Source organism: Esox lucius, chromosome 12 (assembly GCF_011004845.1).
Source record: "Esox lucius isolate fEsoLuc1 chromosome 12, fEsoLuc1.pri, whole genome shotgun sequence".
NCBI lineage: Eukaryota > Metazoa > Chordata > Actinopteri > Esociformes > Esocidae > Esox > Esox lucius.
Window position 1 is genome coordinate 37158341 of NC_047580.1, and position 15872 is coordinate 37174212.

The following is a 15872-nucleotide window of genomic DNA, read 5'->3' on the forward strand; positions in this document are numbered from 1 at the left end:
CTACTATAATGTCTGTGTGTAGTTCTACTATAATATCTCTGTGTAGTTCTACTATAATGTCTGTGTAGTTCTACTATAATGTCTCTGTGTAGTTCTACTATAATGTCTGTGTAGTTCTACTATAATGTCTCTGTGTAGTTCTACTATAATGTTTCTATGTAGTTCTACTATAATGTCTCTGTGTAGTTCTACTATAATGTCTCTGTGTAGTTCTACTACAATGTCTTTGTGTAGTTCTACTATAATATCTCTGTGTAGTTCTACTATAATATCCATCTCTATGTAGTTCTACTATAATGTTTCTATGTAGTTCTACTACAGTGTCTCTGTGTAGTTCTACTACAATGTATCTGTGTAGTTCTACTACAATGTCTCTGTGTAGTTCTACTACAATGTCTCTGTGTAGTTCTACTATAATGTCTCTGTGTAGTTCTACTATAATATCCATCTCTATGTAGTTCTACTATAATATCCATCTCTATGTAGTTCTACTATAATGTCTCTATGTAGTTCTATTATAATGTCTGTGTGGTTCTACTATAATGTCTCTGTGTAGTTCTACTATAATGTCTGTGTAGTTCTACTATAATGTCTGTGTAGTTCTACTATAATGTCTCTGTGTAGTTCTACTATAATGTCTGTGTAGTTCTACTATAATGTCTCTGTGTAGTTCTACTACAATGTCTTTGTGTAGTTCTACTATAATATCTCTGTGTAGTTCTACTATAATGTCTGTGTGTAGTTCTACTATAATGTTTCTATGTAGTTCTACTATAATGTCTCTGTGTAGTTCTACTATAATGTCTCTGTGTAGTTCTACTACAATGTCTTTGTGTAGTTCTACTATAATATCTCTGTGTAGTTCTACTATAATGTCTGTCTTAAGTTCTACTATAATGTTTCGGTAGTTCTACTATAATGTCTGTGTGTAGTTCTACTATAATATCTCTGTGTAGTTCTACTATAATGTCTGTGTAGTTCTACTATAATGTCTCTGTGTAGTTCTACTATAATGTCTGTGTAGTTCTACTATAATGTCTCTGTGTAGTTCTACTACAATGTCTTTGTGTAGTTCTACTATAATATCTCTGTGTAGTTCTACTATAATGTCTGTGTGTAGTTCTACTATAATGTTTCTATGTAGTTCTACTATAATGTCTCTGTGTAGTTCTACTATAATGTCTCTGTGTAGTTCTACTACAATGTCTTTGTGTAGTTCTACTATAATATCTCTGTGTAGTTCTACTATAATGTCTGTCTTAAGTTCTACTATAATGTTTCTGTAGTTCTACTATAATGTCTGTGTGTAGTTCTACTATAATATCTCTGTGTAGTTCTACTATAATGTCTCTGTGTAGTTCTACCATAATGTCTCTGTGTGGTTCTACTATAATGTTTCTATGTAGTTCTACTATAATGTCTCTGTGTAGTTCTACTATAATGTTTCTATGTAGTTCTACTATAATGTCTCTGTGTAGTTCTACTATAATGTATCTGTGTAGTTCTACTATGATGTCTGTGTGTAGTTCTACTATAATGTTTCTATGTAGTTCTACTATAATGTCTCTGTGTAGTTCTACTATAATGTCTCTGTGTATTTCTACTATAAAGTCTGTGTGTAGTTCTATTATAATGTCTGTGTGGTTCTACTATAATGTCTCTGTGTAGTTCTACTATAATGTCTGTGTAGTTCTACTATAATGTCTCTGTGTAGTTCTACTATAATGTCTGTGTAGTTCTACTATAATGTCTCTGTGTAGTTCTACTACAATGTCTTTGTGTAGTTCTACTATAATATCTCTGTGTAGTTCTACTACAATGTCTTTGTGTAGTTCTACTATAATATCTCTGTGTCTTAAGTTCTACTATAATGTTTCTGTAGTTCTACTATAATGTCTGTGTGTAGTTCTACTATAATATCTCTGTGTAGTTCTACTATAATGTCTGTGTAGTTCTACTATAATGTCTCTGTGTAGTTCTACTATAATGTCTGTGTAGTTCTACTATAATGTCTCTGTGTAGTTCTACTATAATGTTTCTATGTAGTTCTACTATAATGTCTCTGTGTAGTTCTACTATAATGTCTCTGTGTAGTTCTACTACAATGTCTTTGTGTAGTTCTACTATAATATCTCTGTGTAGTTCTACTATAATATCCATCTCTATGTAGTTCTACTATAATGTTTCTATGTAGTTCTACTACAGTGTCTCTGTGTAGTTCTACTACAATGTATCTGTGTAGTTCTACTACAATGTCTCTGTGTAGTTCTACTACAATGTCTCTGTGTAGTTCTACTATAATGTCTCTGTGTAGTTCTACTATAATATCCATCTCTATGTAGTTCTACTATAATATCCATCTCTATGTAGTTCTACTATAATGTCTCTGTGTAGTTCTACTATAATGTCTGTGTAGTTCTACTATAATGTCTCTGTGTAGTTCTACTATAATGTCTGTGTAGTTCTACTATAATGTCTCTGTGTAGTTCTACTACAATGTCTTTGTGTAGTTCTACTATAATATCTCTGTGTAGTTCTACTATAATGTCTGTCTGTAGTTCTACTATAATGTCTGTGTGTAGTTCTACTATAATGTTTCTATGTAGTTCTACTATAATGTCTCTGTGTAGTTCTACTATAATGTCTCTGTGTAGTTCTACTACAATGTCTTTGTGTAGTTCTACTATAATATCTCTGTGTAGTTCTACTATAATGTCTGTCTTAAGTTCTACTATAATGTTTTGGTAGTTCTACTATAATGTCTGTGTGTAGTTCTACTATAATATCTCTGTGTAGTTCTACTATAATGTCTGTGTAGTTCTACTATAATGTCTCTGTGTAGTTCTACTATAATGTCTGTGTAGTTCTACTATAATGTCTCTGTGTAGTTCTACTATAATGTCTCTGTGTAGTTCTACTATAATATCCATCTCTATGTAGTTCTACTATAATATCCATCTCTATGTAGTTCTACTATAATGTCTCTATGTAGTTCTATTATAATGTCTGTGTGGTTCTACTATAATGTCTCTGTGTAGTTCTACTATAATGTCTGTGTAGTTCTACTATAATGTCTCTGTGTAGTTCTACTATAATGTCTGTGTAGTTCTACTATAATGTCTCTGTGTAGTTCTACTACAATGTCTTTGTGTAGTTCTACTATAATATCTCTGTGTAGTTCTACTATAATGTCTGTCTGTAGTTCTACTATAATGTCTGTGTGTAGTTCTACTATAATGTTTCTATGTAGTTCTACTATAATGTCTCTGTGTAGTTCTACTATAATGTCTCTGTGTAGTTCTACTACAATGTCTTTGTGTAGTTCTACTATAATATCTCTGTGTAGTTCTACTATAATGTCTGTCTTAAGTTCTACTATAATGTTTCGGTAGTTCTACTATAATGTCTGTGTGTAGTTCTACTATAATATCTCTGTGTAGTTCTACTATAATGTCTGTGTAGTTCTACTATAATGTCTCTGTGTAGTTCTACTATAATGTCTGTGTAGTTCTACTATAATGTCTCTGTGTAGTTCTACTACAATGTCTTTGTGTAGTTCTACTATAATATCTCTGTGTAGTTCTACTATAATGTCTGTGTGTAGTTCTACTATAATGTTTCTATGTAGTTCTACTATAATGTCTCTGTGTAGTTCTACTATAATGTCTCTGTGTAGTTCTACTACAATGTCTTTGTGTAGTTCTACTATAATATCTCTGTGTAGTTCTACTATAATGTCTGTCTTAAGTTCTACTATAATGTTTCTGTAGTTCTACTATAATGTCTGTGTGTAGTTCTACTATAATATCTCTGTGTAGTTCTACTATAATGTCTCTGTGTAGTTCTACCATAATGTCTCTGTGTGGTTCTACTATAATGTTTCTATGTAGTTCTACTATAATGTCTCTGTGTAGTTCTACTATAATGTTTCTATGTAGTTCTACTATAATGTCTCTGTGTAGTTCTACTATAATGTATCTGTGTAGTTCTACTATGATGTCTGTGTGTAGTTCTACTATAATGTTTCTATGTAGTTCTACTATAATGTCTCTGTGTATTTCTACTATAATGTCTCTGTGTATTTCTACTATAAAGTCTGTGTGTAGTTCTACTATAATGTGTCTGTGTATTTCTACTATAATGTGTCTGTGTATTTCTACTATAAAGGCTCTGTGTATTTTTACTATAATGTCTGTGTGTAGTTCTCAACAGACTGTTCTTGGTGACATTCTGATCATGTCATGAACTGACATTCTTAGTCATCTGGGATAGAGTTACTCTTCTGTTTTTCCTCATATATCACCGCAAGGCACAAGCATCACAGTCATCAAATGTGGGCTTTAGACCACAATTTCAGACACTATTGATGTTGTTCCCATTGATCAACATACAGATCTCACTTTAGTCACTGTTCCTATTTGAACACCAGCCAGTTGAGCTTTTTATGTGACTGAAGCTCCTGCCATCTGTGCCTCAATAATGATCCTTCTTTTCAATGTCACTTAGATCCTCCTTTCACATCTGTATCCAAATCAAGGTTTTATATCTATCACAGAGCATGATGGGATGTCGGTTGTTGAATTGTATCATTCAGGACACCTGTATGGAAGCATCTGCATTTGTTATGTTTGTCAGCCATCTGTATGTACTTTAAACTGTCCCAAACCATAGCTCTGACCTTCACCAGTCAGGGTTAGTCCCTGAACTGAATGTACTATTAACTATCCCAAACCATAGCTCTAACCTTAACCAGTCAGGGTTAGTCCCTGAACTGAATGTACTATAAACTATCCCAAACCATAGCTCTAACCTTCACCAGTTAGAGTTAGTCCCTGAACTGAATGTACTATAAACTATCCCAAACCATAGCTCTAACCTTCACCAGTCAGGATTAGTCCCTGAACTGAATGTACTATAAACTATCCCAAACCATAGCTCTAACCTTCACCAGTCAGGGTTAGTCCCTGAGCTGTTAAACGTTGAAGTTTGTGTATTAACCATAAAGCAAAACCTTTAAGCATAGGGAAGAATTCTATCCAAAACAGGTAAGAATATAAACATTGGTCCAATAAGTTGACATATCCTTGTGAAACTATGAGATCAGGTTGGTGTGTCAGAGAGGTGAATGTTAATAATCTACTCGAGTAACAGACCTTTCTCCTCTCCCAGGGAACTGTATCACATTCACAAACGTCTACAGACTCACCCTCCCTACCACACACACACACACACTCTCTCACACACACACCCACACACACACACACACACACACAACAGTGAATGTACTGAATGCCCTTGTGTGGTCAGGGTTACTTAAGACATTGTGCTCTAAATAACCATATATTATCAAATGGCTCATTCCCAGGCAATTGCAGCACGCTTGATGTGTGAGAAAGGACTAGGCTTAATGGAATGTAGCATGATTATTGGTATGTAGTATGCTTATTACTTGCTCATTCTCTTTTGTTTAATTTCATTTTGATTCAGACAAGTAAAATAATTAATGTGTAACTGGTAAATAATTAAATTTCTGTCAGAATCAGGTAAAAAACAAGTTAACATTCATTAATAAAAACATTAGCACCTCACTTGCCCTATTGCAGCTGACAGGGAAGAGGAAAGTGAGAGACAGCGTGACAGTTACATAAGTACACTGCTTTAGTATTGTGGTAAGCTGTTCTCAGGTGTTCATGTTCCTGTATTTCTGTAAAGTTTGTTCTCAGGTGTTCATGTTCCTGTATTCCTGTAAAGTGCATTCCTTTAAGTGCTGTTCTCAGGTGTTCGTGTTCCTGTATTTCTGTAAAGTGCATTCCTTTAAGTTTTGTTCTCAGGTGTTCATGTTCCTGTATTCCTGTAAAGTTTGTTCTAAGGTGTTCATGTTCCTGTATTCCTGTATACATCTTGGCATACATTTTCACAAGATTCCCCATGCCTTTAGAGCTCAAACACCCCCAAAACATCAGTGAGCCACTACCATGCTTCACAGTGGGGATGGTATTCTGTTTTGCCACATTAACAAGGTTTGGCAATGCACTTGATTAACTCAAGTCTGCCTACGTTGGAATTGTTGGAATCTCTGACTGTTAATTAGTTAATATGGTGTAAAATGTCTAGATCTGTCTGCGTGTTGTGTTGTAACAGCAGGAGAAGGGTTCCTGTGGTGACCCTGGTCCAGACACAGACTCAGCTAAACCTGAAACTAATCCTTCATCCAACACCTCACATAAATTTAGCAGGTAAGAAAATGTCCCAAGTGCTACTGGAAATTCACTTCAACAATCTACTGGAGTATACAGCATTCTTATTGCGTATGTAGTATGCTTATTGGTATGTGGTATGCTTATTGGTATGTAGCATGCTTATTGGTATGTAACATGCTTATCGGCATGTAGCATGCTTATTGGTATGTAGCATGCTTATTGGTATACAGCATTATTATTGGTATGTAGCATGCTTATTGGTATTTAACATGCTTATTGGTATGTAGCATGCTTATTGGTATTTAACATGCTTATTGGTATGTAACATGCTTATCAGTATGTAACATGCTTATTGGTATGTAGTATGCTTACCGGTATGTAACATGCTTATCGGTATGTAGTATGCTTATCGGTATGTAGCATGCTTATCGGTATATAGCATGCTTATCGGCATGTAACACGCTTATCGGTATGTAACATGCTTATTGGTATGTAACATGCTTATTGGTATGTAACATGCTTATTGGTATGTAGTATGCTTATCAGTATGTAGCATGCTCATCGGTATGTAACATGCTTATTGGTATGTATCATTCTTATCGGTATGTAGCATGCTTATTGGTATGTATCATTCTTATCGGTATGTAGCATGCTTATTGGTATGTATCATTCTTATCGGTATGTAGCATGCTTATTGGTATGTAGCATGCTTATTGGTATGTATCATTCTTATCGGTATGTAGCATGCTTATTGGTATGTATCATTCTTATCGGTATGTAACATGCTTATTGGTCATGCCTTTAGAGCTCAAACACCCCCAAAACATCAGTGAGCCTCTACCATGGGATGGTATTCTGTTCACTATAGGCCTTGTTGACCCCACTCTAAACATAGCACTTATGGTTGTGACCATAAAGCTCTATTTTGGTCTTGTCACTACAAATTACAGTGTGCCAGAAGCTGTGAGGCGTATCAAGTGTTGTGGGGCATATTGTAAACAGGCGTCTTTATATCCAGAACAATTCTTCTGGCAGTTTTAGCTGAAATCTTTCTTGGTCTACTTGACCTTGGCTTGGTATCAAGAGAACCCAGAATTTTCCACTTCTTAATAAGTGATTGAACTATACTGACTGGCATTTGCAAGGCTTTGGATACCTTTTTATATCCTTTTCCATCTATATAAAGTTCTATTACCTTGTTACGCAGGTCTTTTGACAGTTATTTTCTGCTCCCCATGGCTCAGTATCTAGCCTGCTCAGTGCATCCACGTGAGAGCTAACAAACTCACTATTTATACACAGACACTAATTGCAAAGTCACAGGTGTTTGCAAAGTATTTTTATTATTTTACATTTTGCAAGCCCAAACCTAGCCCACCCGAATTACATTCTGTAGAACACAGACTGAGCCCAGTTGGGTTCCCACTGGGGCTGAAATTGACCACTAGTATGAATACACACACCAAATCCTAAATATACAGTACTGCTTGAAACTGTGAACACCTTGTGCAATTATAGATTTGTTTAGTGTTTAGAACCAATATTTTTATCTGACATAACAGGTTCATAGTTGTCAATTCCATATATTTGTTTAGTGGAAATCATCTGCATAGTTGTCACGTCCTGGCTATGTCCCTAGCTATCTCTGTGCTGGGCTGGGGGCATAGTCAGGACAGGACAGGAGGTGGCACCTCTAGCCACCTCTGACCCTTTTGGTCTCCCCAATTGGAGGCAGGTGTTGATCGTTGCCTCCAATTGGGGACCCTATTTATGTTCCTTGTTTAGCCACACCCATGTGGTTCATTTAGAACCACATGGGTGTGTAGTATAAATACAAAATGAACCTTGGATTCTAAAGTATACCAGGAGATTCCTGAAGTAAATGTCAGGCCATCAGTCAAGTAGATACAGCTGGGCCTAAAATGGGTCTTCTAACAGACAAGACAACAACTCAAATCATTAAAGCAAATCTTTCAAACAATGGCTTAGGAGAAAGATTTGTGTTTTGGATTGGCCAAGTAAGTCTTGACCTTAATTCAACAAAGATGCTGTGTCAGAACCTTAACCAGACAGCACATGCCAAAGATACCTCATACCTCTTTCAATTGACTGAGTTCTGTGAGGTGGCGTGGGAAAAAATACAGATTAGTAGCTACAGCAGAAGTTTACTCAAGACATTGCTGTTAATGGAGCCACATGCTATTGAATAAAGGGCTTCACATATTTTCCCCAACAGAGTATCACAGGATTTCATGACATCTACACAATTTCCCTATTGTGATATGCACACGTAAGCCTTTATTTCATGTACAGGACACAATTTTCTAGTGACCATAAAAGACTGTTTATTTCATGTGCAAGACACGATTTTCTTAACGATTCATGTCATATACAGATCTAGTTTTTTATATATATTACATGTGTTTCTTCATAATTTCTTTCAGCAACAGGTTCAGTTTTTCGTATGTATTACACAAACGTCTTTATAATGCATTTAATATAATACATCGGCTGTTGATCCTGCATTCACTAATTATTTCGCTCTGACTCCTGCAGAAAATGTGTGTAATGTACACAAATAGTGGTTGCCTACTGTTCGAGGTTCGCCATAAGATGAAAACCATGTTCTACACATGAAAAATATTCCCTTTACATGTCCATGTCACGATTTTCTAATACGGAATTTGTGTAGATCCCATGGTACTGTGCTGATTTTCTCACCCATGAAATCAGATTTCTTAAAACCAGTTTCTTAAAGGCTTCGGATTTGTGTAAATTTATTCTTATTTTATGAATTGGGGTTTAGATAAGGACTTCTGTGTTAATTTTTATATTTCATACTTTGAAGCAGCACCATATAAATATATATATATATATATATAAAAATAAAAATTATATATATATATATATATATATAAATAAAAATTATATATATATATAGGCCAATATACCCTGAACAAGCAGCCACCCAGCTGTAATGTCCCAGCAGTAATGTCAATCAAAACCTATCGCAGACCTCTATACATAATCATTAAATGTAAAATTAAATGTAAGTGCTAAAGTACATAAGTGCATGATGTTAGCAAATAAGTATTTTTGTTTTTTATAAACTCTCTTTTTTTTGTCAGACTTGAACATCATTAGTCAGAATCCTTAGACGTCTGTAGAAAACTGTCCAACTTGTGTTTGGAGTAAAGAGTTTTCTAACCTCTCTTCCTGTAGATGCCAAACCTCCTGTTATCTCTTCATGTAGTTCACTAACTTCCTGTTATCTCCATGTAGTTCACTAACTTCCTGTTATCTCTATGTAGTTCACTAACTTCCTGTTATCTCTTCATGTAGTTCACTAACTTCCTGTTATCTCTTCATGTAGTTCACTAACTTCCTGTTATCTCCATGTAGTTCACTAACTTCCTGTTATCTCTTCTTGTAGTTCACTAACTTCCTGTTATCACTTTCGTTAGTACTCTAACTTTCTGTTATCTCTTCCTTTAGTTCTTTGTCCATCTCCTTTGATAAGAGCCCAACCTACAGCGTGCCTACAAGTCCCATGAGCCCACACTCCCCAACCACACCACTATCCCCTGGACACACTGAGGTAAAATACAAACACACAAAGAACATAGAGAATACGCCAAAATAACCAGCTTGCTGTACATGAGAAGGGATATTGGCTGCAGACATGTTGGTACCAGTAAGGCTACAAGCAAGTCTTTGCCTTGTCTTTACATCCAAAATATTTCCACTCTGTAGAAATAGCAAATATTCTTAATATCACACTCTCTTGAGCTGGCCAAAAACTAACAATTTTTACAAACACACTGTATTGAGCTGGTTAAATATGAACTATTTTTTACAAACAAACAGAATTTAGCGGGCTAAAGTATAATTATTTTTACAAACACACTGTATTAAGATGGCTAAATATTAACTGTAGTCCTGGGGCAATAAAAAAAATTGCATACTTGTGATACATATAAATAATACAGTGATATATATGAACAATCCAGCCAAAACATTATGAGCACTCACAGGTGACACGAATAACGCTGATCATCTCCTATGAAGGGCACAAGTCAAGGTCTGGGTAGATCAGACGGTGATCAATCAGTTTTTGTAGTCAACTAATTGGATGCAGAAGAAATGAGCAGGAGTAGATCTGAATCGACTGAATGAAATACTGAATGAAAATGACTGCATTACATTGCTTTAGTAGTGAAAATGGGAACGCAAGAAAAGTTGAGTTCTCAGAAAAACTAGCATACATGACACATGCATCATACAGAAAATATGCCTGTAAGACAGACACAATTTATGGGCGACTTCATATATATAGAGGGTCACTGCAACTTTCAACATGATCTGGATTTGTAAAACAAAACAAAATGTCTACTTTTCATAAATCGCTTTATAATCAAAGTATTTATATATATTTTAGCCAACATTAGGGCCTGACGTCCTCTAGTGGGATCTGTGCTCACAGCCCAGCACCGTGCAGCTCAATTGGCATTCATCAGAGAACATTAGAATTGGCAGGTCTGCAATTGGTGCCCCATTCTCTTCACAGATGAGAGCAGGTTCACACTGAGCACATGTGACAGAGGTGAGAGATGCCATGGTGAACATTATGCTGCCTGTAACATCATCCAGCATGACTGGTTTTGTAACGAACACACAAACAGGGAATGTGGTTCCAAGCGCAGAAGCTCGTCTTTTAAAGAACAGAAGGAACAGGCACTGGCCAGTAACAGGCAGGCAGCTCAGGTGCAGAGGTGAAGGCACATGGGTAATCCAGAGGCAGAGCAGATTGGTCAGAACATGGAATAGCACTGGTCAAAGGTACAGGCACGGAAAAGTCTGGATCACGTCTGTATAAAGCAAGCAGAAGTTTGGTACACAGTGTTGAGTGTTTGACAGAGGTGCTGGTGAGGAGTGTAGAAGAGCTGGTGGGGAACTAAGAGCAGGAGTGGATCTTAGAGGTTTGATGGTGGGTCAGTGATGGTCTGGGGAGGCATATCACTATTAATTTTGGTGAAACTCACATATTGTAGGTTTTTATGGTTTAACCATTATTTGCTTGTATGTGCTTGAATATGTGTTTGTGTGTGTAGGACAGTGTGAATGGTTCACCTGTTAGCTTGGAGCAGACGGCCAGACCAGCCTTCGCCAGGCAGAGCTCTAGGACAGTCTCCTTCAGGGTAACACAACACTAGGACAGTCTCCTTCAGGGTAACACAACACTAGGACAGTCTCCTTCAGGGTAACACAACACTAAGACAGTCTCCTTCAGGGTAACACAACACTAGGACAGTCTCCTTCAGGGTAACACAACACTAGGACAGTCTCCTTCAGGGTAACACAACACTAAGACAGTCTCCTTCAGGGTAACACAACACTAAGACAATCTCCTTCAGGGTAACACAACACTAGGACAGTCTCCTTCAGGGTAACACAACACTAAGACAGTCTCCTTCAGGGTAACACAACACTAAGACAGTCTCCTTCAGGGTAACACAACACTAGGACAGTCTCCTTCAGGGTAACACAACACTAAGACAGTCTCCTTCAGGGTAACACAACACTAAGACAGTCTCCTTCAGGGTAACACAACACTAGGACAGTCTCCTTCAGGGTAACACAACACTAAGACAGTCTCCTTCAGGGTAACACAACACTAGGACAGTCTCCTTCAGGGTAACACAACACTAAGACAGTCTCCTTCAGGGTAACACAACTCTAGGACAGTCTCCTTCAGGGTAACACAACACTAAGACAGTCTCCTTCAGGGTAACACAACACTAAGACAGTCTCCTTCAGGGTAACACAACACTAGGACAGTCTCCTTTAGGGTAACACAACACTAGGACAGTCTCCTTCAGGGTAACACAACACTAAGACAGTCTCCTTCAGGGTAACACAACACTAAGACAGTCTCCTTCAGGGTAACACAACACTAGGACAGTCTCCTTCAGGGTAACACAACACTAGGACAGTCTCCTTCAGGGTAACACAACACTAAGACAGTCTCCTTCAGGGTAACACAACACTAAGACAGTCTCCTTCAGGGTAACACAACACTAGGACAGGCTCCTTTAGGGTAACACAACACTAGGACAGTCTCCTTCAGAGTAACACAAACACTAGGACAGTCTCCTTCAGGGTAACACAACATTAGGACAGTCTCCTTCAGAGTAACACAAACACTAGGACAGGCTCCTTCAGAGTAACGCAAACACTATGACAGTCTCCTTTAGGGTAACACAACACTAAGACAGTCTCCTTCAGGGTAACACAACACTAGGACAGTCTCCTTCAGAGTAACAAAAACACTAGGACAGTCTCCTTCAGGGTAACACAACACTAAGACAGTCTCCTTCAGGGTAACACAACACTAAGACAGTCTCCTTCAGGGTAACACAACACTAGGACAGTCTCCTTCAGGGTAACACAACACTAAGACAGTCTCCTTCAGGGTAACACAACACTAAGACAGTCTCCTTCAGGGTAACACAACACTAGGACAGTCTCCTTCAGGGTAACACAACACTAAGACAGTCTCCTTCAGGGTAACACAACACTAAGACAGTCTCCTTCAGGGTAACACAACACTAAGACAGTCTCCTTCAGGGTAACACAACACTAAGACAGTCTCCTTCAGGGTAACACAACACTAGGACAGTCTCCTTCAGGGTAACACAACACTAAGACAGTCTCCTTCAGGGTAACACAACACTAGGACAGTCTCCTTCAGGGTAACACAACACTAAGACAGTCTCCTTCAGGGTAACACAACACTAAGACAGTCTCCTTCAGGGTAACACAACACTAGGACAGTCTCCTTCAGGGTAACACAACACTAAGACAGTCTCCTTCAGGGTAACACAACACTAGGACAGTCTCCTTCAGGGTAACACAACACTAAGACAGTCTCCTTCAGGGTAACACAACACTAAGACAGTCTCCTTCAGGGTAACACAACACTAGGACAGTCTCCTTCAGGGTAACACAACACTAGGACAGTCTCCTTCAGGGTAACACAACACTAAGACAGTCTCCTTCAGGGTAACACAACACTAAGACAGTCTCCTTCAGGGTAACACAACACTAGGACAGTCTCCTTCAGGGTAACACAACACTAAGACAGTCTCCTTCAGGGTAACACAACACTAGGACAGGCTCCTTTAGGGTAACACAACACTAGGACAGTCTCCTTCAGAGTAACACAAACACTAGGACAGTCTCCTTCAGGGTAACACAACATTAGGACAGTCTCCTTCAGAGTAACACAAACACTAGGACAGGCTCCTTCAGAGTAACGCAAACACTATGACAGTCTCCTTCAGGGTAACACAAACACTATGACAGTCTCCTTCAGAGTAACAAAAACACTAGGACAGTCTCCTTCAGGGTAACACAACACTAAGACAGTCTCCTTCAGAGTAACAAAAACACTATGACAGTCTCCTTTAGGGTAACACAAACACTAGGACAGTCTCCCTCAGGGTAACACAACACTAAGACAGTCTTCTTCAGAGTAACAAAAACACTAGGACAGGCTCCTTCAGGGTAACACAACACTAAGACAGTCTCCTTCAGAGTAACACAAACACTAGGACAGGCTCCTTCAGAGTAACGCAAACACTAGGACAGTCTCCTTTAGGGTAACACAAACACTAGGACAGTCTCCTTCAGGGTAACACAAACACTAGGACAGTCTCCTTTAGGGTAATACAGGCTCCTTCAGGGTAATGCAAACACTAGGACAGTCTCCTACAGGGTAACACAAACACTAGGACAGTCTCCTTTAGGGTAATGCAAACACTAGGACAGTCTCCTTTAGGGTAATACAAACACTTGGACAGTCTCCTTCAGGGTAACACAAACACTAGGACAGTCTCCTTCAGGGTAACACAAACACTAGGACAGTCTCCTTTAGGGTAATGCAAACACTAGGACAGTCTCCTTTAGGGTAATACAAACACTTGGACAGTCTCCTTCAGGGTAACACCAACACTAGGACAGTCTCCTTCAGGGTAACACAAACACTAGGACAGTCTCCTTCAGGGTAACACAACACTAAGACAGGCTCCTTTAGGGTAACACAAACACTAGGACAGGCTCCTTCAGGGTAATACAAACACTTGGACAGGCTCCTTCAGGGTAACACAGGCTCCTTCAGGGTAATGCAAACACTAGGACAGTCTCCTATAGGGTAACACAAACACTAGGACAGTCTCCTTCAGTGTAACACAAACACTAGGACAGTCTCCTATAGGGTAACACAACACTAAGACAGTCTTCTTCAGAGTAACAAAAACACTAGGACAGGCTCCTTCAGGGTAACACAACACTAAGACAGTCTCCTTCAGAGTAACACAAACACTAGGACAGGCTCCTTCAGAGTAACGCAAACACTAGGACATCCCCCTTTAGGGTAACACAAACACTAGGACAGTCTCCTTCAGGGTAACACAAACACTAGGACAGTCTCCTTTAGGGTAATACAGGCTCCTTCAGGGTAATGCAAACACTAGGACAGTCTCCTATAGGGTAACACAAACACTAGGACAGTCTCCTTTAGGGTAATGCAAACACTAGGACAGTCTCCTTTAGGGTAATACAAACACTTGGACAGTCTCCTTCAGGGTAACACAAACACTAGGACAGTCTCCTTCAGGGTAACACAAACACTAGGACAGTCTCCTTCAGGGTAACACAACACTAAGACAGGCTCCTTTAGGGTAACACAAACACTAGGACAGGCTCCTTCAGGGTAATACAAACACTTGGACAGGCTCCTTCAGGGTAACACAGGCTCCTTCAGGGTAATGCAAACACTAGGACAGTCTCCTATAGGGTAACACAAACACTAGGACAGTCTCCTTCAGGGTAACACAAACACTAGGACAGTCTCCTATAGGGTAACACAAACACTAGGACAGTCTCCTATAGGGTAACACAAACACTAGGACAGTCTCCTTCAGGGTAACACAAACACTAGGACAGTCTCCTATAGGGTAACACAAACACTAGGACAGTCTCCTTCAGGGTAACACAAACACTAGGACAGTCTCCTATAGGGTAACACAAACACTAGGACAGGCTCCTTCAGGGTAACACAAACATACACTGTGGAAGTTCGGGCATGGTTTGAGTTTAGAACTACAGTTAGGTCCGGAAATATTTGGTTCTGTTATTTTGGTTGTTTTACAAAATATATACAATATACAATGACAAAGTGAATACAGGCTTGAAGTGCAGTCTCTCAGCTTTAATCTGAGGGTATTCACATCCAAATTGGAGGAAGGGTTTAGGAATTACAGCTCTTTAATATGTAGCCCCCTCTTTTTCAAGGTACCAAAAGTAATTGGACAAATTACTAAAAAGCTGTTTCATGGACAGGTGTGGGCTATTCCTTCATTATTATTATTTCATTATTTAAGCGGGTAAAAGGTCTGGAGTTGATTCCAGATGTGGCATTTGCATTTGGAAGCTGTTGCTGTGAACCCACAACATGCGGTCAAAGGAGCTATTAAGGCAAGTGAAACAGGCCATCCTTGTTTCACTTGCCTTAAAAAAATCCATCAGGGAACAAAAAGGCCTGGATGGCCTGGATGTCCACGGAACACAACAGTGGTGGATGATCCTTTCCATGGTAAAGAAAAACCACAA

The 15872-nt window shown here is 38.6% G+C and overlaps 1 protein-coding gene across 1 annotated transcript in view; it reads left to right on the forward strand.

Annotated features, from left to right (window-relative positions):
- lad1 (ladinin) overlaps positions 1–15872 on the forward strand; it is a 48499-nt gene that overhangs the window by 15809 nt on the left and 16818 nt on the right. The window contains exons 4-6 of the mRNA XM_029124271.2: positions 6142–6236; positions 9696–9798; positions 11312–11398. Of these exons, the coding sequence (XP_028980104.1) occupies positions 6142–6236; positions 9696–9798; positions 11312–11398 (285 nt within the window). The remainder of the gene's footprint in view (positions 1–6141; positions 6237–9695; positions 9799–11311; positions 11399–15872) is intronic.